We start from the raw sequence: 20,695 nt of genomic DNA, 5'->3' as shown, positions 1-20,695 counted from the left end.
ATAACAGAGGCAATAATATTAACATAAACTCGACGTGCAGGCTTGTGAACACCTTCAAAAACTCTAGCATTTCTTTCCTTCCAGATCTCCCAAAACGTAGAAAATAAACACAAATGCCACAAAATTCTCCCTTTTTTCTTCCACGGCACTCCTTCCCAAGCTATAAGTAAATCCAAAATTGAGGAGGGAAATACCTAGCTCAAACCGAATCTAGCCAAAATCAAACTCCACATAGATTGAACAAAATTGCAATGCATGAAAAGGTGACTAGCCGATTCCTCGTCCAAAAGGCATAAAGGGCAATGATCAATCAGCATCATCCCCCTTCTCCTAAGGAAGTTTATGGTTTGAATCCCATCCCTACATACCGCCCATCCAAAAAAACAAACCCTAGCGGGACAAAGAGATCTCCAAACCTTGGCCAAGATAGAAGGATTAGGACAAATAAGAAGGTGTGAATAAAAAAACTTAACAGAAAAGAATCCGGACTTGTCCCATAGCCAAATTCTCATATCAGCCCCAAATCTCTTTAAATAACACGACTCTATGGTTTGAAAGAGATGAGTCAGTGCCCTCAATTCTCTCTCGAAGAAATCTCTGCGGAAGGCTGGCATCCACACCACTCTCCCATTCTCCCGCACAAAGCAATCTTTGACTAGAACCTCCTTATTAAGAGCCACCCTACATAATTCCGAAAACAGTAAACTCAAAGGCTCAGACGCGCACCAGGCGTCCAACCAAAATCTAACTCGATCCCCTGAGAAAACCTTGAATCTGGTATCCTTAACAAATTTAGGCCAAATTTTCAGAATATCCCGCCAAACAGTTAACCCTTTAAAAGAAACAAATCCCTCGAATCCCACTTACCAACCTTAGAACCGTACTTGCTACTAATAACTTTAACCCATAACAGGTCTTTCTCGATACCAAACCTCCAAAGCCATTTTCCAAGGAGAGCCTGGTTAAATTCTTTAATTTTTCGAATCCCCAACCCCCCATTTTTAAAAGGATAGCAGACCTCCTCCCATTTTACAAGGGGTATACCCGCAGAATCCCCGGAACCACCCCACAGAAATCTACTCTGGATTTGTTCAATCCTCATGCCCACACTAACTGGGCATTTGAAGAGAGAAAGGAAATACGTGGGAATATTGGCCAAAACCGCCTTTACAAGCACCAATCTCCCACCTTTTTAAATTATTCCTCTTCCAAGTATCCAGTCTCCTTTCGATTCTCTCCACCACCGGGTCCCATAAGTTTTTTCCAGGTCGACCCACCCCAAGAGGTAGACCCAGATATTTTGAAGGTAAGGATTCCAACTTGCACCCAAGAATCGATGCAAAACAAGAAGCTTGGTCCAAAGGCAAATTGATAGCAAACATACACTATTTATGGAAGTTAATCTTCTGGCCAGAGAACAGTTCATAACACCTCAAAGTCGCCTTCAAGTTCATGATAGATGCCTCATCCGGACGGCAGAAAAGTAGGGTGTCTCCAGCAAATTGCAAATGGGACACCTCCACCTTATCCCTCCCCACTTCAAAGCCCCGAAACAGCCCAATCCCACTCCCAGAAACCATAAGCCTGCTCAATGTCTCAGCGACTGTAACGAACAAGAAAGGGGAGAGAGGATCCCCTTGCCTCAGCCCCCTTGAGGACTTAAAGAAACCCTTCGGAGATCCATTGATCAACACAGAAAAAATGCTGATTCAATGCACCTTCGAATCCATCCCCTCCATCGGTCCCCAAAGCCCATCCACCCCATAATATAGTCCAAACTACTCCAGTCCACTCTGTCATAAGCTTTTTCCATATCTAGCTTGTAAATAATTCCTCCAGAGCCAGACCGCCTTTGAGAATCAATAGCTTTATTCCCAATAAGAACACAATCAAGAATCTGCCTCTTGGACACAAAGGCACTTTGAACCTCAGAGGTGACAAAACGCATCACCACCTTGATCCGCTCAGCCAAAACCTTCGCAAGCACTTTATAAAGGCAACCTACCAAATTGATAGGTCTAAAATCCGTCATCTTCACAGCTCCCTTAATTTTAGGAAGAAGGGAAATGAATGTGGCACCAGTACTACGATCCATCTGCGAACCATGAAAGAAAGCCTGAAAGAAGAACATAATGTCCTTTTTAACGAACTCCCAGCATGCTTTAAAAAAGGCTAAATAGAACCCATCAGGACCGGGAGCTTTATCCTTACTCATCAAGAACACTACTTTTTTAACTTCATCCTCATCGAAAGGAACCTCTAAAGAATACCGTTCATCAAGAGAAAGCACATTAAACAACACACCCTCCGGAATAGGGCGAGGAACATCATCCGAAGAATACAATGACTCATAGAATTCAATGATAGCTTTAGTAATACTTTCCTTGTCTTCAAGCATCCTTCCATCCACATTAAGAACAGAAATCCTGTTACACCTGCGACGGACGCTGGCCATGGCATGAAAATATGCATAATTCCTGTCCCCCTTTGACAACCATTTCACTCGTTACCTCTGTTTCCATGTCATCTCCTCCCTCAATAAAATACCTTTATGTTCTTCTTTAGCACAACCCAATTTCACTCTATCAACCTCAGAAGCCAAACCAACCTCAACCTCCAATTCAACCTCCCTCATGAAATTTTCCAACCACCTCCTTCTAGCCATCTTAGATACTCTAGTCTCCTCTACCCACATCTTTAGTTTTGCCTTCACATACCTTAACTTCATACCAATAATGACATCAGCTTGACCTTGCACTGAAAGGGAAGACCACCACTCACCCATCCTCTGCTCCATGTTAGGTTCCAAAAACCAAGCATTCTCAATTCTGAATGGCTTAGGACCCCATGACTCCTGTTGCGGATCCAGCAGCAGCGGGCAATGATCCAAAACAGAGAGAGGAATAATCTGTGGCGGCTAGGGTTTTGGGCTATGATTGGGCCGACACTTTGAAATTATTGCCTGTCGTGTCGTGTCTGACACGACACCCGTGTCCACACGCGTCGACACTCCTTGAGACACTTTTAAATGTACCCCTAGAAGTGTTAATAACTTTACATGTATGCATGTGTATGAGTGTGCTACTGTTTCTATATTTTTAAGGGTTGCCATGTCAGATACCCCGTTTCCATGTCAAAACTCGGCACACGAGTTTGTGTCCACAATCATGATTATATGTACTTTCTATTTTAGCCGTGTCCCCGTTTCTAAATTTTGGGAGCTTGCTGTGTCTGACACTCTGTGTCCGTGTCCACAAATCATAGGTTGTGGGTGATATAAAACAACCGTAAAAAGGAAAAGGGAGGGACAGTTACGGTTAGGGTGTGAAAAAGATGAAGAAGAACTAGGTTTTGGTGTGTGGCTAGGGCTTTGTGAGAGGGAATGAAAAACCCAAAAAAAAAATTGGAGTGGGGGGGTTGTTCTGGTTAGATGCAGGGTGAGGTAAAAGACGAGAAAGAAAAAGATATGGGAGAGTTAGGGTTTTGGTAGGGATTAATGAAAAACCCAAAGAAAGAAAGAAAGAAGAAGAGGAGAGAGGGAAGAGGAAAGAGAAATGAATCTTCTAACCTTTCAATGTTAATGGATGATCCTCTAACCTTTAGCTCTGATACCATAACCTTTTATGTGCAATTTGCCACTTTATCCTCTTCTTTTGATTTTTTTTTTGAATGGTATTGATCCTCTTCTTTTGATCTTCTTGTCATACTTTTCCTTCAAACAAATTAAAGATATGTCCAGTTATTTCAGCAAGTCTGTAATTTTTATAGTACCTTTTTGACCTCATTCATCAGTTGCAAATTTACCAAGTTCTCTTATTACCTACATCAAACATGTAAAACCATAGCAGTGCCCAAGTTGCAGAGTAATTCGTGTTTGGTTGGCTTTGCAATTCATTCCTCAGTGCAGCGTAACTATTTCTTGACATCCTGCTTTCTCAAACCCTCAGGTGTTTGGGTGTCTTTATAACTAATATTTATAATTATTATTCTCTGGATTTGTTAAAATGATTGGATTTTTGGCCTCCTATTCTCAATTATATTGTAATTATATATCCATATGCAGCTACTAATTAGATTGGAGCTTGGTGGTGGTTGTAACTAGATGTCAAGATACAATTTTTTTGTATTTTATGCATTTTGCCTGTTTGTCTGTTCCTTCTATGGGTGGGGATGTTTTAAACGGTTAGCATTGTTAGCCTTGTCTGCCTTGTATTCCATTCATCCAAGGATACGTCTTTGTATATTTCGCAACATTTCGCCCCAGGGAAGTGATATATTCGCCCCCTTTTCTTCCCCAGGCAACCCACTCTAGTGTATTTATGACCAAGGTTTTAAATTTCGGTTTCGGTACCAATTTCAGACCCCACGGACATCCGAAATTTGGTATTTCAGTTCGAAATTTCGGACCGAATTTTCGGAAATTCCGAAATTTTGTAACAAATTTTTTTTTTTAAATGACATTTTCTCGAAATTTCGGACCGAAATTCCGATAAAGGGCGAAATCTCGGTTTTCGCCAAATTTCGGTTTCGGTCTTCACCAAAATCTGAAATTTCGGCTGAAATTTAAAACCATGTTTATGACTACTCTTTACACTGAAGGGGCCGGCCCAAGAAAGAAAATGGGGCGAATATATCATTTCCCTTCGCCTTACCCTTGGAATTCCCTATATGTAAAAACCTGCCTGTCTTTTGCTTGCATAGATGAAACAGGATCACCGGAACAACATTTGCTTCTTTGAATCTGGCCATGAAGCCCCTACTCTTTACTTGTATTGGCATGCATAACACGAAATTAAAAAAACCCCCAAAATTCTTGAAGCTGTTTAGGTTTTTGTTGTTAAGTTAAATCCTTCGATGGTTCTACAATCTTCAACCAAACTGCGATTATGGTTCTTTGCATAATTGGCAACAGGTACTTGCACATCTATATGGAACTTAAGCCGAAAGCATCAGTATGTTTCTTGTGTAGTACCCAAATTTTGCAAAATATGAATTGGGTTCTTTTTTGTGCAGGAACAGCATAAACAACTGCACCTTTTGATAGCAATGTGATATGGCGTGTCTTTATCAATTATTTTGTCTGGAATGCAGCAAGTGCTTGCCATTTGGCAGTATTAAATCACAGAAGTAAATCATTTTGTGTTGCCAGGCAAGGAAGTCTAAAATCTTTTTGCCGATACAAAGTTCAAATGCATATTTTGGAGCTCCCTCTGTGACCAACTTCGAGGATTTTGGTGTTTGATCATATAAAGGGGACTTTTTTTTAACTCATACGGATCAAGACCGCTGTTTGAATGATCCAAATTGTTCATCTGGTTGGCCGACCTTGAGGAGCCATGTGTGCAAAAATCTCCAACAGATGATCCTAGTCCTCAGGTCGATATGAATGTCCTCTTGTTCAATGTTGTGGAATGCTAGCTTCTCTGTTTCAACCATGGATTTGTAGGACTATATAATGGTTTACTGTCAGCCCCTTAAAGTGTTGGCACACACATTGGCTGGTGGCACCTTGCACCCTTGCCAATGTGCACTTGGAACATCAAGGTGGGAAGAAGGCCATGGGACCAAGGCTTTGGCTTTGGCAACGTGACACTTACCATTATCCAGTGTCATAGGTTTCAGGGCTTCTCTGTTTCAACCATGGATTTGTAGGACTATATGATGGCTTACCATCGTCCAGTGTCATAGGTTTCAGGGCATGGCCCAGACCGTGGTATAGCGCCTTTTGGATGCACACTTGTGTCCTAGTAAAGCAGTTAGTAAGTAGTCAACTGGTAGAGTAGTTGGGGGTAGTAATCTCTTGGTGGATTAGTGGTGAACCCCCACAGTGTATTTGGTTGTCAAGGGAGGGCCAGTATTCCCCTTGTAGAGTAGAGGTGAGAGAGAAAGAGAGATAAGAGCTGGGTTTAAAATTTCGATTTCAGTACCGGTTTCGGTCTTCCCTAAAACTGAAATTTCGACCGAAATTCTGAAATTTTGGACGAAATTTGGTACTCTCGTTCGAAATTCCGGAGACAAATTTCGAAATTACGGCCAAAATTCTTTAACGTTTTTTTTTTAAAAATAAAAAAGTCATTTTCTCGAAGTTTCAGACAATGGCGAAATTTCTAATTTCGCCAAATACCGGTTTCAGTCCCCACCGAAAACCGAAATTTCGGATTTCGGTCGAAATTTTAAACCATGGATAAGAGAGATAAATCCTGCAGCCCTACTACCACAAAACTATCCTTTCAAAAGTTTTTTTGGTGGCAGAGTTAAAGGGTGCCATCTCAGCAGAGAAGGGGCTGACAAGTAAGAGTCGTGTGTTAGTAGTCCTGCGAGGTTCTGGATCCTTTTTTGTAACTCCAAGTCACATAACACCACACTTCACTAGTAACCTACTAGTAAAGTCCTTCAAAATGTAAAATAAAATATGCCCTACAAGTCCCTAAATATTGGGAAATAAAATATGCTGATGAGATGATGCATTTTCCCCCAAATTTACAGCTCATTCTCTTGCCTTATCCACTCCCTCAAATCACTCTCAATTACACAGCATATTTCATAACCTTGAAAATCTGTTTTGAATTATTTTCTTTGAAAATAATTTTCCAAGGTTTCCGACCGTATTATACGGAATAACTATCCCATGCCAAAAAAAAACTATTTCATGGAATTCAGGTTGAGGCTTTACCATAAAACCAGGTCGGGTTCGGGTTGATTCCAATTCAGTTTTTAGCAAAAGCTCAATCCAACACAACCCAAATTGCACCATTACTATTTTTGGATTTGCTAGGGACCATTGCACAAGGCATTTTTTTTGGAACTGTTGTTGCATGAGAGAGCAGCCACATTGGATGAATTAATGGGTGGCTGCTCCCTCATGCAAGAGCTGGTCCCCGAAATGCTTTCTGCGATGGTCCCTAGCAAATACCTACTTTTTGTTATCTGTTTCTACGAGCGTGGGAATTTTTAAACATGTTTTGACTTAGGGGTTTGGATTGCAACAGAAACATTTCTGACAAAAAAAATTTCTTTAGAATTTTGGTTCTTTCCACGATTTAGAGGGATATGATATGAATGAATTTCTGGTGCCCGAGCCTCAAGTACAGTGTGAGCCCTTGATATTTGATCCAACAGCAGCCCACTTTTTAGGAGGCTGGGCTGTTGTTGGATCAAATATCAAGGATGGTACTTTCATCGTACCACCTTCACAGGACTTGACCACCGGGGCACCATATAATTTCTCATGATATGATTATGGTTAATTTAGAGAATATTATCATAAATTGAACCTCCCTCTACATAAAAAAAATTGAATAAGGTAGGTTCCTTGTCTGCTTTTTTTTTTTTTTTTTGATCGGTAAGCTGGGGTTAGGCGGATCCCGACCAGAGATTCATTAAAATAAATATAAAACAGAGATACTCAGGGACCTGAATCGGCGCCAAGCTAGAAAAGATATATCAAAAAGAATTAAAAGAAAGCTAGAAGAAATAGGAATAATCAACTGAGAAGGAACTCCCATGACTTGTCTACTTCGCTTAGAAATAGGAATAGTCATGGTTCCTTCTCTACTTCACTAGCAAAAACGTAGTCCTGCTCTTGCAATCCAAACAGACTACAAAAATCACTGGTTTATCCTTTTTTTTTCCCTACAGAAAACTATAAATGAGGCCTGATGGATCAAGGGTCTAGGATCATCCGATCAAAGAGCTTTGGTGTCAGATTAATGGATCAGATCACATCCACATGACACAGTCAGCCCCAACAAGTGGTTGTTAGGAGAAAGCCTAATGGCCATTGCTGTGGCAGGTCAGAAATTAAAGTCTGTCACTGTTAACCAAATGGGTGATCAATGCTTGAACAATGACATGTGCCACGTGTACGGTGTGGGCGAAATCTGCGAACATGAACTGTGTAAACTATTTTGGCATTTCATTTGTGTAATTTTGCTGTCCTACAAGCAATAATTCTGTTTCTGAAAGTGAGAGGAAGGAGAGGAGGTTGTGGACGCAACTGTCTTCCTTTGTCATGTGAATTTTCAGGGGCAGAAGCCTGAAATGAAACCCAACACACATCAATAGCTTTCATGGGAATTCCTTCTCTTGTTAAGGATCTAAACTCACAGAGTCTGGAGTGTACATGTATCTAAACAAACTCTATAATGGTAATGACACCCCTACTACTTTTTCCACTCACCTTCTTCGTCTTTTATCACACCCCCAGATAATCAACGAGGATAATGCTATGTCATATCAGACAGACAGACAGAAGAGGGCCCAGGAAGAAGATGACCCAAGAATCAATTTGGATCACATACCAAGCTAGAATACGAATTAAAGCAAAAAATAACGATAACCCTGTAGTTGATTTTCATCATAACATGTTCAAAGAAGAACTAAATCACAAAAATCATGTAATCTCTCTCTCTCTCTCTCTCTCTCTCTCTCTCTACAATTTTTGGTTCCTCTAATGCCTGTAAATAGGTGTCCTCATCGAAATCTCCCCCATTTACACTGTAACAATGTGGTTGCACGAATAATTCCGAACCAAGTCAAGCCTCTTTTGAAAGAATTTAAAGATATATTTCCATTAGACCTTCCCTCTGGCCTTCCCCCCATGAGAGACATTCAGCACCAAATTGACTTGCTGCCCGGTGCATCTTTACCCAACCTAGCTCACTATCGGATGAGTCCAGTGGAGCATGAAGAACTACAACGGCAAATCATGGAACTATTGAACAAAGGTTTCATAAGGGAGAGCCTCAGCCCATGTGCCATTTCAGCCCTTTTGGTGCCGAAGAAAAATGGCACTTGGAGAATGTTTGTTGATAGTAGAGCAATCAACAAAATCACCATCAAATACCGCTTTCCGATCCCTCGTCTTGATGATCTCTTGGACCAACTTTTCGGTGCCACCATCTTCTCAAAGTTAGACTTAAAGAGTGGATATCATAAAATCCGAATCAAGCCCGGAGATGAATGGAAGACGGCATTCAAGACCAAAGATGGACTATTTGAGTGGCTAGTCATGCCATTTGGATTGTCTAATGCACCTTCCACCTTCATGAGGTTCATGACACAGGTTCTAAAGCCGTATCTTGGACGTTTTGTGGTTGTTTATTTTGATGATATTTTAATTTTTAGTAGGACTACTAATGAGCACTTGCAGCACCTTCAAGATGTGTTACGCTTGCTAAGGCAAGCACGCTTATTTGCAGCCCCTGAAAAGTGTTACTTCATGGTGCCACAAATCCTATTCCTTGGATTTAATATTTCAAGATAAGGGATTTCAGTTGATGATGCCAAGATCAAGGTGATCCAAGAATGGCCAACCCCAATAAACGTGCATCAAGTTCGAAGTTTTCATGGCCTAGCTTCCTTCTACCGACGATTCATTGCACACTTCAGTTCTATTGCTGTCCCACTCACTTCTTGTATGAAGAAAGGTGTTTTTGAGTGGACCATTGAAGCCCAAAGAAGCTTTGAACAACTCAAGGAAAAGTTATGTACAGCCCCGGTCCTTGCGCTTCCCAACTTTGATCTCATTTTTGAGGTTCATTGTGATGCATCCGGAACCGGCATAGGAGGAGTTCTAAGCCAAGGAGGACGTCCCATTGCATTCTTCAGTGAGAAGTTGAATGGTGCCAAACTCAAATATAGTACCTATGATTTGGAGTTTTATGCCTTGTTTCGCACACTTGAGCATTGGAGGCAATACCTAATCCATAGAGAATTTATTTTTTACACTGACCATGAAGCATTGAAGTACATTTCAGGTCAACAAAAGCTAAATTCTCGGCGTGCAAAATGGGCGGAATATCTTCAAGATTTCACCTTCAACATCAAGCACAAGGCGGGTGTACAAAATCAGGTTGCCAATGCTCTCAGCCGAAAGAAAAGCTTGCTCAATACCATGCTCACTACTGTGCTCGGCTTTGACTCATTCCAACAGCTATACATGGAGGATGAATACTTCTCCAAACTCATATCATATGCTCAAGATGAGAAGCTTGCTGATTTCACCTTATGTGATGGTTTTCTCTTCAAAGGAAATCGCTTATGTGTACCGGATTGCTCTCTTCGGCAAAAGGTGATTGGTGAGATACATAATGAAGGTCATTTCGGTCGTGACAAAACTCTCCAACTTGTTTCAGCAAAGTACTTTTGGCCACATCAGAAACGGGATGTACATCGTTATGTTATGAGATGCCGAAATTGCCAAATTGGTAAGGGACAAACTACAAATGCCGGTCTCTATTTGCCTTTGCCTATACCACATGCACCATGGGAGGATATATCCATGGATTTTGTCCTTGGATTGCCACGGACACACCGAGGAATGGATTCCATATTTGTGGTCGTTGATAGATTTTCCAAAATGGCACATTTCATACCTTGCCGAAAGACTATGGATGCCTCACGCATTACTAGCTTATTTTTCAAAGAAATCTTCAGAATGCATGGAGTACCAAATACCATCACTTCAGACCGAGACACGAAGTTCCTTAGTCACTTTTGGCGTCAATTATGGAAGAGTATTGGAACCACACTGCAGTATAGCACTGTGTTCCACCCTCAAACTGATGGGCAAACCGAAGTTGTAAACCGATCATTGAGAAATTTGTTGAGAACCTTGATTGATGACAATCCCTGTTCTCGGGTCACCCTGACCCGGCCCGACCCGACCCTAAGTTTTCTATTATAGAATTTAACCATCTGTGCATGTTTCCTTTGCTAATGTTTTATATTATCTTGGATTGATGTTTCTTTAGATTATTATTATTAATTGTCTCTGCTGCCCGTCATGTTGTTGAATTCATATTGTCTTATTTTGTCCCATTTCTCTGTTTATTGATCATTTTGTTCTATATGATATGTGGTTGCTTTATTTTTGGCACTCTTAACAAGTATTTGCACTCGAGTCAATCAGGGCCAGCCCGGCCCAACCCGACCCTGTTGCAGCCCTACCTGTCGAAGTATATGTAAACAAAAATAAAAATAAAAATAATTAAGCTCCTTTTTAGTAATGGCACCCCATATAAGCTTCAGAATTTTATTCCCAATTTTGATCAAGACACCCATCTAAGGATAGGGTTTCCTACATTAGGACTGGGTATTACAGTTACACGGACCCGGGTTTGTGGCGTGACGTTGTGTGATGCGTCGGATTGTGTTGTGTTTATGTATATGATACTCTGGTTGCTTTCGGAGTGCCCTAGAGGCATGGGCTGTATACCTTAGTATCTAGAGATATTCGATATGTGGGTTGCTTTGGGAGTGCCCTGGAGGCATGGGCGGTATAACCCAGTATCTGGGTGGCAATATTCACAGGGCGTGCCCTAGAGGCATGGTGGTATACCTGGCACGTGGGTTGCTTTGGGCATGCCCTAGAGGCTTGGGCGGTATGCCCTACTTATTGAGTAATGAGGATTGCGAGTCCTTAACTTAAGAACCCAGATGGTGTTGTGCTTCACCATTCATTATTGTGTTGCTTGCTCGTCTCGAGGATGCAAGGGTCTCTGTATCGGTCTTGTTGGTTAATAAGATGGGTGTGAGATGATTTTTGGGGCTGTTTGGATACGAGGATTTTAGAATCCAGGTTTTTAGTTTGAAATCAGTGTAAAAGAGGGTTCATGATCAGGCTGCTTTGTGCTGTCTTGGCAGCGTTTCTTGGATTTTAAGCAAGAAAATCAGGTTTTAAAAATCTCTCCTGCAGCCTGAGATTTCTAAAACCTGGAAAATGGGAGGATCTTCTACTCTCTTGCTGATGGAAAGAAGGGAGAGAAGTAAAAAATGAGTAAAAAACGACGGCTGGTCCGCTTCTTCTCTTGTCTCTAACCCTCTTTTACACTGTTTTCAAACTAAAAACCTGGATTCTAAAATCCGCGTATCCAAACGATGATATTGCTTGATATTTGTAGCCTTGCACATCTTTGGGTCTTATTTGCTGGTGTGTGGTACTGTCACGTGCTGGACACAGGCGCAGTTCGGGGTTGACATTTATACCTCGAACACTGATGAATAGTATACCTTTTCCACTAAAGGGATTTTATCTTCTCATTTTCATTAGCTACTTTCTAAATTATTGCTTCTATGAATGGTCTATGGGAAAGTATGTTTGTAAGAGTATTTGAGCCATTGTAAGGTATAAGGAATCGTGCTTTGGTTCTTAAAATTTGTACTTCGGTAAATGTAATCAACAATTGCCATAATCAAATATGTTATCACTTTATTCATTTTTCCCCTTCACCTTGTGCTATGTTATAGACATATTTCTCATGTCACTCCAAAAAAGTATGCAATTTGGTACGAAACATATACGACATTTAGACAACTTAGTAAACACAGTCTTATAAACATTGTTCCTTATTACAACCATTAATAATAATATGATAAATCTCTTATACATTCTGAAAAATATTAAAAACAAGGTATTTTTGACCCTATAACATATTATATCCAACAATAATAAGTTGATCAATCTCTTTCTAAAACACATCCAAACCATAAGGATATCTTAATAAACCACATCTATTATTAAAGGGGAATGGGATCAACAAACAACAAGGTGATACGTTCTTTGGTCGCGCCGCCGGGAAAGGTGTATCCATCGTCATATTTGTATAGTTCTTCCATCACACGTGTGAGATTGACGATTCGCATAAGGAGAGTAAGGGAGACAGGTTGTTCAATGCATGCTTGATTTATGTCTTTCCAGGCAATCATAATCATTTCTTCAAACTTATCGCACACCTGCTGCTCTGAGGCCCCATGCTCCTTCATATAACATTGGATAGTCGATGCAACATGACCTCGTTCTTCTTCAAACTTCAAATGCCATAGAAACAAAAAATAATAATGTTAAAGTTGATATAAAAATACTTAGATATTTTATCTTTTTATCTCACGTATCTTAAATAGTTGATGTTTGTGTTATGTTGTTGAGTTTTTTTGGGGTACAAAAGTTGTCTTTAATCCATAACTTAACGGTTGTCATATAAAAAAACTTCTAAGTGAGAAATAGGTTAAACCCTTTCGTTATGTAAGATTAGTTTTTAAGTTGCAAAGAAGGTAATTTCTTAAGAAATACGTGGTACATGGTTGGTGTAAGTGGTTCATTTTATGAAGACTAGAAAATAAGAAATTTTTTTGGAGAATTTCTTCTCCTATTTTTGAGTGTTTTATCATTTTTATGAATGGGAAAGTAAGAGAAATAATTTTCTAAAGAATAACAATAAGTGGGCCCCAAGGTAGGATGCTTTCCCTTCAATAATGGGACACATGAATAACATGATTGTTTCCATATTGCTTCATATTTTTACATCCACTTGGAATATTTCATTTTCTCAATGGTATCCTTTTTTGTCTCTATATTTTCACATAAACCAATAACATACCACGATGTCGTCTCGGAGTCGGCAAACTAGTGCTGCATCCATAACAACCTTAGGTCTTCTGCTTGCCCAATCAAATGCCTCCTTTGTTGCAATTTCACCCATACCAACAAAACTAAGGATAGTGCACAGAGGATAACCGCAACTGATCAAAGAGATGCTTAAATGCTCATTGAATAGAGGTACGTATCCCTTGATGTACCATTCGGATTCAGTCAAATATGCCCTCGTTAAACCTTTAATCTGCGATAAAATGAAGTCGATCATTCAACCGTAATATCAGAAAATAAATATTATCATAAACATGGAAAGACAAGGTTTTCTTCCTCTAATAACATTAGTATATATTCATAAGATTTCTAAAGCTTTATGCCGATTCAGTGGTCTTACTCCTCCTTTTAAGTATGGTATACGATAGGAGTTTCCTTCGGCTGCAAGTTCCTCTTCTATTTCGTTGACGACATCAATAAGTGCAAGATAACACACTTCCATGTATTTGGGAATGTGATGTATGGCCTCAACATCCCACCTAATCAAATCAAGTAGCCATTAACATTCGTGGTTCTTGATGAATTGATGACTTCCACATCGAATTAAGAAGAGATCTTTAACAAAAGCTATAGAAATTAAAGATAAATGTAAATCAAGTACCTATCAATTGCATCGGTGAATAATCGTTGTTCTTCAATGGTACCGTACACGTCATAAAAGTCATCAATAGTTGATATCAGTGATAAAATTTTTGAACTCCACATTCTAGATCGAGTGTATTGCGGTTCAAAATACACTGCATTCACCCAAAAAAGGTATAATTCTGCTAATCGATCCCTAGCAAAAGGCATGGTTCCTATAAGATCCATGTCCTTCCACCACCTGTAGGAGATATAAATGTAGTCCGTGTTAGTTAGAGAGCTCAAATGTTTATGGTTATGGGGGAATAAGAAGGGGGTGTATAATTTCTTCAGGAATAAGAAGGGTCATGTCTAATTTCTTCTTATAGGCCCGGCATTTATGATGCACAAATATAATGCAATTCTTATTTTTATTTGTAATCAAGTAGAATTAAAAATGTTCAATGACATAACTGGTCTTTCCCCATTGTATCTAGCATAGATTATATGCCGAGGATGATGAAAATCTCATTTATTTTTTATAAAGCGCCGCAAGCCTTGATTGGTTCACTATAGCTCATTAGTCATAATTTTAATAATTCTATAGGATATAATCTTCACGCAATAAAACAAACTTACTTAGTAAGATCTTTTAACTCTCTTTGGTGCAATGATTGTAAGAGATTGAAATCCAACTCTGCAAACTCTAGAAGCACATCATTTCGCGCCTCGTGTTGTTGGTATATTGAGATGTAATGCCTATGCTCTAGCCTTGGTAATCTCTTCCACGAGGGTATCTCTAAGGCATGCTCTACCTGTGTTGCAAGATTAGAATCGAGATGGCTTATACCAGACATAAGGTGTTTCCGCATAAATGTAATGGCCTCATCTAATACATCCTCTCCTTGTGTGCTGAGATTTGCCGCTTCAAACAAGCTTAATAGGCCCCTCATATCACTAATCAAGGCGGTATTGAAGTTCCCCTCCTCGTCTTTAAACTTGCTAAATACATCTGTTTCAAAACTCACGAATGTCAAGTTATAAAGAATGTGAATGTGAACGAGTTAGAGTAGCACAAGTTCTAGCAGTGAAGAATAGAAATGAAAAAGGATTTACCAGAAGACACATTGAACCCATGTTGTCTTAGTAGTCGAAATTGGAGAGAAACAACAAATAGATCATCATCAGCAACATATGTATGGGATTCAAATATTTGATGTAATGCCTCGTTAATCTCCTTTTCAAAGTGATATGCCACTCCAAGACGTTGAAGCAGGTCAATCAATTCGATTTCTTGGTGTGACCCCTGGGCACTGCTTAGCATACTTTTCAGTTCTTCCTTCAATTCTTCAATCCGCTTAGTCCATCCATCCAACTTCTGTATGGTACCATTCAGAAACAGATATACATTAGCTACTATTACAACGAAGTACGCTATAATTCAAAATAAATGAGCTCTCTTCTATTACCATTTGATCATGGGAGTAGGCAAGGAAGTGATCGCCCCAAATGCTTGGAGGAAACGCTGCTGATTTGCGATTGATTTGTGGGTTTTCATTTTCGATTGGATTGCAATTGGAGCCAAAAGAGGAGGTTTCAGTTATAAGGGCCATAGGAATATGTAAAGGGAGAAATCAAAGAAAGGAAGTTAAGGGTGGTATTGTGTTCTGTGATGAAGGTGTCACATGAATCGGTATTTATAGACAGCAGCAAATGGAGAATTGCTATAACTAAGAATCCAATGACGAAATAAAGAAATATAATAATGACGTCTAACATAGATACGTGATGAAACAAATTGCTAGAAAACGAGAGGTTGTATGTGTGTGTTGATAGGGGGGCTGGTTGGGTGTCACTTTCTACTTTGTATCCTCGTACACTCATAGAATTGGACTGACTTCATTCCAAGTAGAAAAAACCTAACAAATGTATGGAAAAAATGTGATTATCATGTGCATTAACCATTGATCAGTAAGTATAACATTCACTAAGGGTATGTTCCAGTGAGGGTGAATATAAGAGGGTAACCTATTTTGGGGTAAACTAATTCTGAGTAACCTGCTTAATTAGCTTACATTGGTTTACCTTCGAATTAATTTATGCTGTTACTAATATAATAAGGGACAATGCCCAATGGATTATGGGTAAAAGAAAACCTAAAAAGCTATGTCAGGGACAAAACTATACTAATGGAAATTATGAAAATTTTGGGAGAATCTTGTAGATATGTTTTGATCCAAGGGGTTTCTAGTAGTTTTCCCCAAAAAAAAAAAACACTTAAAAAAACACAAGAAAAAAATGGCATTAATGCGGGGCGGGGCCAACTCCATCCCCTTCTCCTCCCCTTCCCCGCACCGGGCAATTTTTTAAATCCCCTTCCCCTTCCCCACTCAAATCGGGGAATCCCCTCCCCAAGCGGGGCGGATCCCCGCTTTTCCGGGTGAAATTGCCAGCCCTAAATATCAGTAGTAGTATTAGCAATAGTAAGTGTAGTTACTCTGATTCTAGTGAAGGTAAATATAAGAGGGTACCCTATTTTGGGGTAAACTAATTCTGAGTAACCTGCTTAATTAGCTTACATTGGTTTACCTTCGAATTAATTTATGCTGTTACAATGTGTAGGGTAAACTAAGGACGTATTTAACTTTCCATGTCCCAATGACTACATATTATTGTAGGGTGTGAATGTTTATTCAGTTTACACTGTTCAAGTGAGTGGACTAGAATTATCTTGTTAAATCAGAGTTTGATCTATGTTGGATACCACCAAATGAAGAGTTTAGATCAACAAAATATGTAGGGCAGTAGGCCATATAATCTTTAGATCAACAAAGTTGGATACCACCAAATGAACGGTTTAGATCAACAGTTTCATAGGAATATTTACTGTATCTGCACACCACTCTTATTCTTGTTATCTCATTTTGGGAACATATATTGGGTTCCCACCCATAAAAATGAGATGGGTAAATGATTTATTTGCCTCGCTCTTTTACTCAGGACAGCCCCATCATCTGTAGTCCGAACCAAAAAAAAGTCAAATATGCCACATCCCAAATGAGGTACACACCTAATAAAAAGCCGCCTCACGACCGCCTCTCTGGCCCACCTTAAGTCATAAAAACTAAAAAGTGTTCTTTCTCTCCCCTTGGCCCACCTTACATACATTAAAGTGTATTTATTTCCTAAAATCAACTTGGGCCCCATGGATTAGAAGATCCAAACTGCTCATTTGTTGGGCCACAACGTAAATAGGCCTTGCCCATAAAATCATCACTATAGGATGACTCAAACCCTCCGATCAGCATCTACAGATCGCGTTAAGATCATCATATGGAGATGATTTTCGAGGAAAGGCCTATTTACATTGGGCCCATGAAATGAACGGTTTGGATATTGGAATATGAGCGGTAATGAATTTTCTAATAAATATGGAGTTTTATTGTTATGTTACATACTTGATCCATCTGTTATGTTATATGACGACACTTTTTCAATCTCTAGGCGTTAGCTCATTCTATCTATGTTGGTTTTTTAGATCACGAGGAATAGGTTTGGAGACACGGAATGGAGAATGGGGCGAGCGTGGATTTAGTTAGCTTTGACATTCTTAGATTCATTTATTTAATTTTTAGAAGTTAGTAGAGACAGATTAGTGATTTGGTATTCCATTCTTAATTGAACCTCATGAGAGGTGAATTATTTTGATATTAATTGTGGAACCTCAAATGGATTTAGAATTTTAGTTGCGATCTGCATACATGGTTGTGGGCGTGGCACATTTTTTTTGAATGATATAGGATTATTTTTCTTCTTTGTAACTATCACAAGGGAGAGAAAGTGCAAGCACGTGGTTTTAAAAACCATCCTTTTAAGTATAGAATAAACCAAACTAACTTTCGAATTTATGAAGCCGTGCCATTGGCCTTAAAAAAAACGACTTTTGCTTCTCAAATGTGTATTTTCACCCAAAATAGAAAACCAGCCCTTCATGTTTCAAATCTTTTCAAAGAAATGATTTGGACCATCCTATGGCGTAGCCCATACATTACTTTTTGAAAAATAATGGACTATACGAGCGCACACCATATAAAATCTCATCACTCATCAGAGAGATGTTGCCTTTATTTGGGGGAGGGAGATTTTCAAAGAATTTAATGTTGCCTTACAGTGATGGTTCGAGGGAGAGATTTTAGGGATTTCTAAGGGTAATATACTAATATAATGAGGGACAATGCCCAATGGATTATGGGTAAAAGGAAACCTAAAAAGCTATGTCAGGGACAAAACTGTACTAATGGAAATTATGAAAATTTTGGGAGAATCTTATAGATATGTTTTGATCCAAGGGGTTTCTAGTAGTTTTCCCCAAAAAAAAAACACTTAAAAAAACACAAGAAAAAAATGGCATTAATGCAGGGCGGGGCCAACTCCATCCCCTTCTCCTCCCCTTCCCCGCACCGGGGAATTTTTTAAATCCCCTTCCCCTTCCCCACTCAAATCGGGGAATCCCCTCCCCAAGCGGGGCGGATCCCCGCTTATCCGGGTGAAATTGCCAGCCCTAAATATCAGTAGTAGTATTAGCAATAGTAGGTGCAGTTACTCTGATTCTAGTGAGGGTAAATATAAGAGGGTAACCTATTTTGGGGTAAACAAATTCTGAGTAACCTGCTTAATTACCTTACATTGGTTTACCTTCGAATTAATTTATGCTGTTACAATGTGTAGGGTAAACTAAGGACGTATTTAACTTTCCATGTCCCAATGACTACATATTATTGTAGGGTGTGAATGTTTATTCAGTTTACACTGTTCAAGTGAGTGGACTAGAATTATCTTGTTAAATCAGAGTTTGATCTATGTTGGATACCACCAAATGAAGAGTTTAGATCAACAAAATATGTAGGGCAGTAGGCCATATAATCTTTAGATCAACAAAGTTGGATACCACCAAATGAACGGTTTAGATCAACAGTTTCATAGGAATATTTACTGTATCTGCACACCACTCTTATTCTTGTTATCTCATTTTGGGAACATATATTGGGTTCCCGCCCATAAAAATGATTTATTCGCCTCACTCTTTTACTCAGGACAGCCCCTTCATCTCTAAGTCCGAACTAAAAAAAAATTAAATATGTCACATCCTAAATGATGTAAAAAAAAAAAGTTACACATGCTAGTTGTCATCACCGAAGTAGCTTTCTCACGTCAGAGAGAGAGAGAGAGAGAGAGAGATCTGACTTTTCACGTTGCGTCTGGCGTTCCGTCTCCATCTGATAAAAAGCTGCCTCACAAGTCACAACTCCACAACTGGACCACAAGTCACTACCGCCTCTCTGGCCCACCTTAAGTCATACAAACTAAAAAGTGTTCTTTCTCTCCCCTTGGCCCACCTTACATACATTAAAGTGTATTTTTTTTCCTAAACTCAACTTGGGCCTACTGGATTAGAAGTTCCCCCATATGATAAGTGGTTGCTTTATTTTTGGCACTCTTAACAGGTATTTGCACTAGGGTCAATTAGGGTTGGCCCGGCCCGGCCCGCCCCTGCCCAATCAGGGCCAATCAGGGTGGGCCAGGGCCAGCACAATACCCTGTAGGGCGGGTAATGGGTTAAGGTTTTCTGGCCCTGACTCAGGGTCAGGGCGGGTCAGGGCCGAGATAATGGGATCCAGGGTTGGGCTAGGGTTTTGAAAAACCCGACCCTGTTGCAGCCCTAGCTCCACACCTCCCAGGCCACTTTACAATGTAAGAACAAATGATCCACCGATTCGTCAGCCCCAATACAAAGTTCACAATGATCTACAATCAACATTTCCCGTTTTCTCAAGAAGTCCACCGTCTGAATCCTTTTTTTGAAGGCCACCAAACTAAAAGCACATACCCTGGAAGGGGCATGGATGGTCCAGACTTTGGCTACTCTTTGGCTACTCTGGAGAACACATGACAAGACATAAGATGAAGGTAGAATCAAGGTTGCCAGAGCGGGAATCGAAAGCGGGAATCGAATCGGGAATAGAAGACTCCCGGGGAAGAATCCTACTCAAGGTTGCTAGAGTGGGAATCGAAGCGGGAATCGAATGCTCGATCCCAGGGGGTGTGAAAAAGATGAAGAAGGGTGTGAAAAAGATGAAGAAGAACTAGGTTTTGGTGTGTGGCTAGGGTTTTGTGAGAGGGAATGAAAAACCCCAAAAAAAAAATTGGAGGGGGGGTTCTGGTTAGATGTAGGGTGAGGTAAAAGACGAGAAAGAAAAAGATATGGGAGAGTTAGGGTTTTGGTAGGGATTAATGAAAAACCCAAAGAAAGAAAGAAAGAAGAGGAGGAGAGAGGGAAGAGGAAAGAGAAATGAATCTTCTAACCTTTCAATGTTAATGGATGATCCTCTAACCTTTAGCTCTGATACCATAACCTTTTAAGTGCAATTTGCCACTTGATCCTCTTCTTTTGAATTTTTTTTTGAATGGTATTGATCCTCTTCTTTTGATCTTCTTGTCATACTTTTTCTTCAAACAAATTAAAGATATGTCCAGTTATTTCAGCAAGTCTGTAATTTTTACAGTACCTTTTTGACCTCATTCATCAGTTGCAAATTTACCAAGTTCTCTTATTACCTACATCAAACATGTAAAACCATAGCAGTGCCCAAGTTGCAGAGTAATTCGTGTTTGGTTGGCTTTGCAATTCATTCCTCAGTGCAGCGTAAC

General features: G+C 39.8%; 2 protein-coding genes across 12 annotated transcripts in view; one reads left to right on the top strand and one right to left on the bottom strand.

Annotated features, from left to right (window-relative positions):
• LOC143875902 (protein FAR-RED IMPAIRED RESPONSE 1-like) overlaps positions 1-20,695 on the top strand; it is a 38,020-nt gene that overhangs the window by 15,971 nt on the left and 1,354 nt on the right. For 6 of the 11 annotated variants that reach the window (XM_077377525.1, XM_077377516.1, XM_077377511.1 and 3 more), the window contains one exon: positions 5,014-5,402. The exons of 3 other annotated variants lie outside the window; for them this stretch is intronic. In XM_077377525.1, coding sequence (XP_077233640.1) covers positions 5,014-5,052 — 39 coding nt within the window. In that variant the 3' untranslated portion in view covers positions 5,053-5,402. Of the gene's footprint in view, positions 1-5,013; positions 5,403-20,695 lie in introns of those variants that run through there. 2 more of the 11 variants (XM_077377505.1, XM_077377498.1) reach the window with 1 other exon arrangement.
• Positions 12,192-15,646, bottom strand: LOC143885636 ((-)-germacrene D synthase-like). Its single transcript, XM_077389821.1, has 7 exons — positions 15,457-15,646; positions 15,104-15,365; positions 14,627-14,999; positions 14,028-14,249; positions 13,767-13,905; positions 13,380-13,619; positions 12,192-12,810 (listed from the first exon to the last, which is right to left on the bottom strand). Exons 1-7 carry the CDS (start codon positions 15,598-15,600, stop codon positions 12,520-12,522), a joined length of 1,671 nt encoding a protein of 556 aa, XP_077245936.1. The 5' UTR covers positions 15,601-15,646; the 3' UTR covers positions 12,192-12,519.

This window comes from Tasmannia lanceolata, unplaced genomic scaffold (assembly GCF_043159265.1).
Source record: "Tasmannia lanceolata isolate RefF3 unplaced genomic scaffold, GAP_Taslan_0.1 ptg000002l, whole genome shotgun sequence".
NCBI classification, from domain to species: domain Eukaryota; kingdom Viridiplantae; phylum Streptophyta; class Magnoliopsida; order Canellales; family Winteraceae; genus Tasmannia; species Tasmannia lanceolata.
The sequence above is the reverse complement of the archived record's forward strand: the minus strand, read 5'-3'. Positions and strand labels throughout refer to the sequence as shown.

Bases quoted from the DNA above. Each gene is read 5' to 3' on its own strand.
- LOC143885636 (XM_077389821.1), bottom strand. From the start codon at position 15,600: ATGGCCCTTATAACTGAAACCTCCTCTTTTGGCTCCAATTGCAATCCA. The intron at 15,000-15,103 runs GTAAATCCTTTT...GTTTTGAAACAG, and splicing joins TGGGTTCAATGTGTCTTCTG to ATGTATTTAGCAAGTTTAAA. The intron at 13,906-14,027 runs GTACTTGATTTA...TGATTTGATTAG, and splicing joins TTCACCGATGCAATTGATAG to GTGGGATGTTGAGGCCATAC.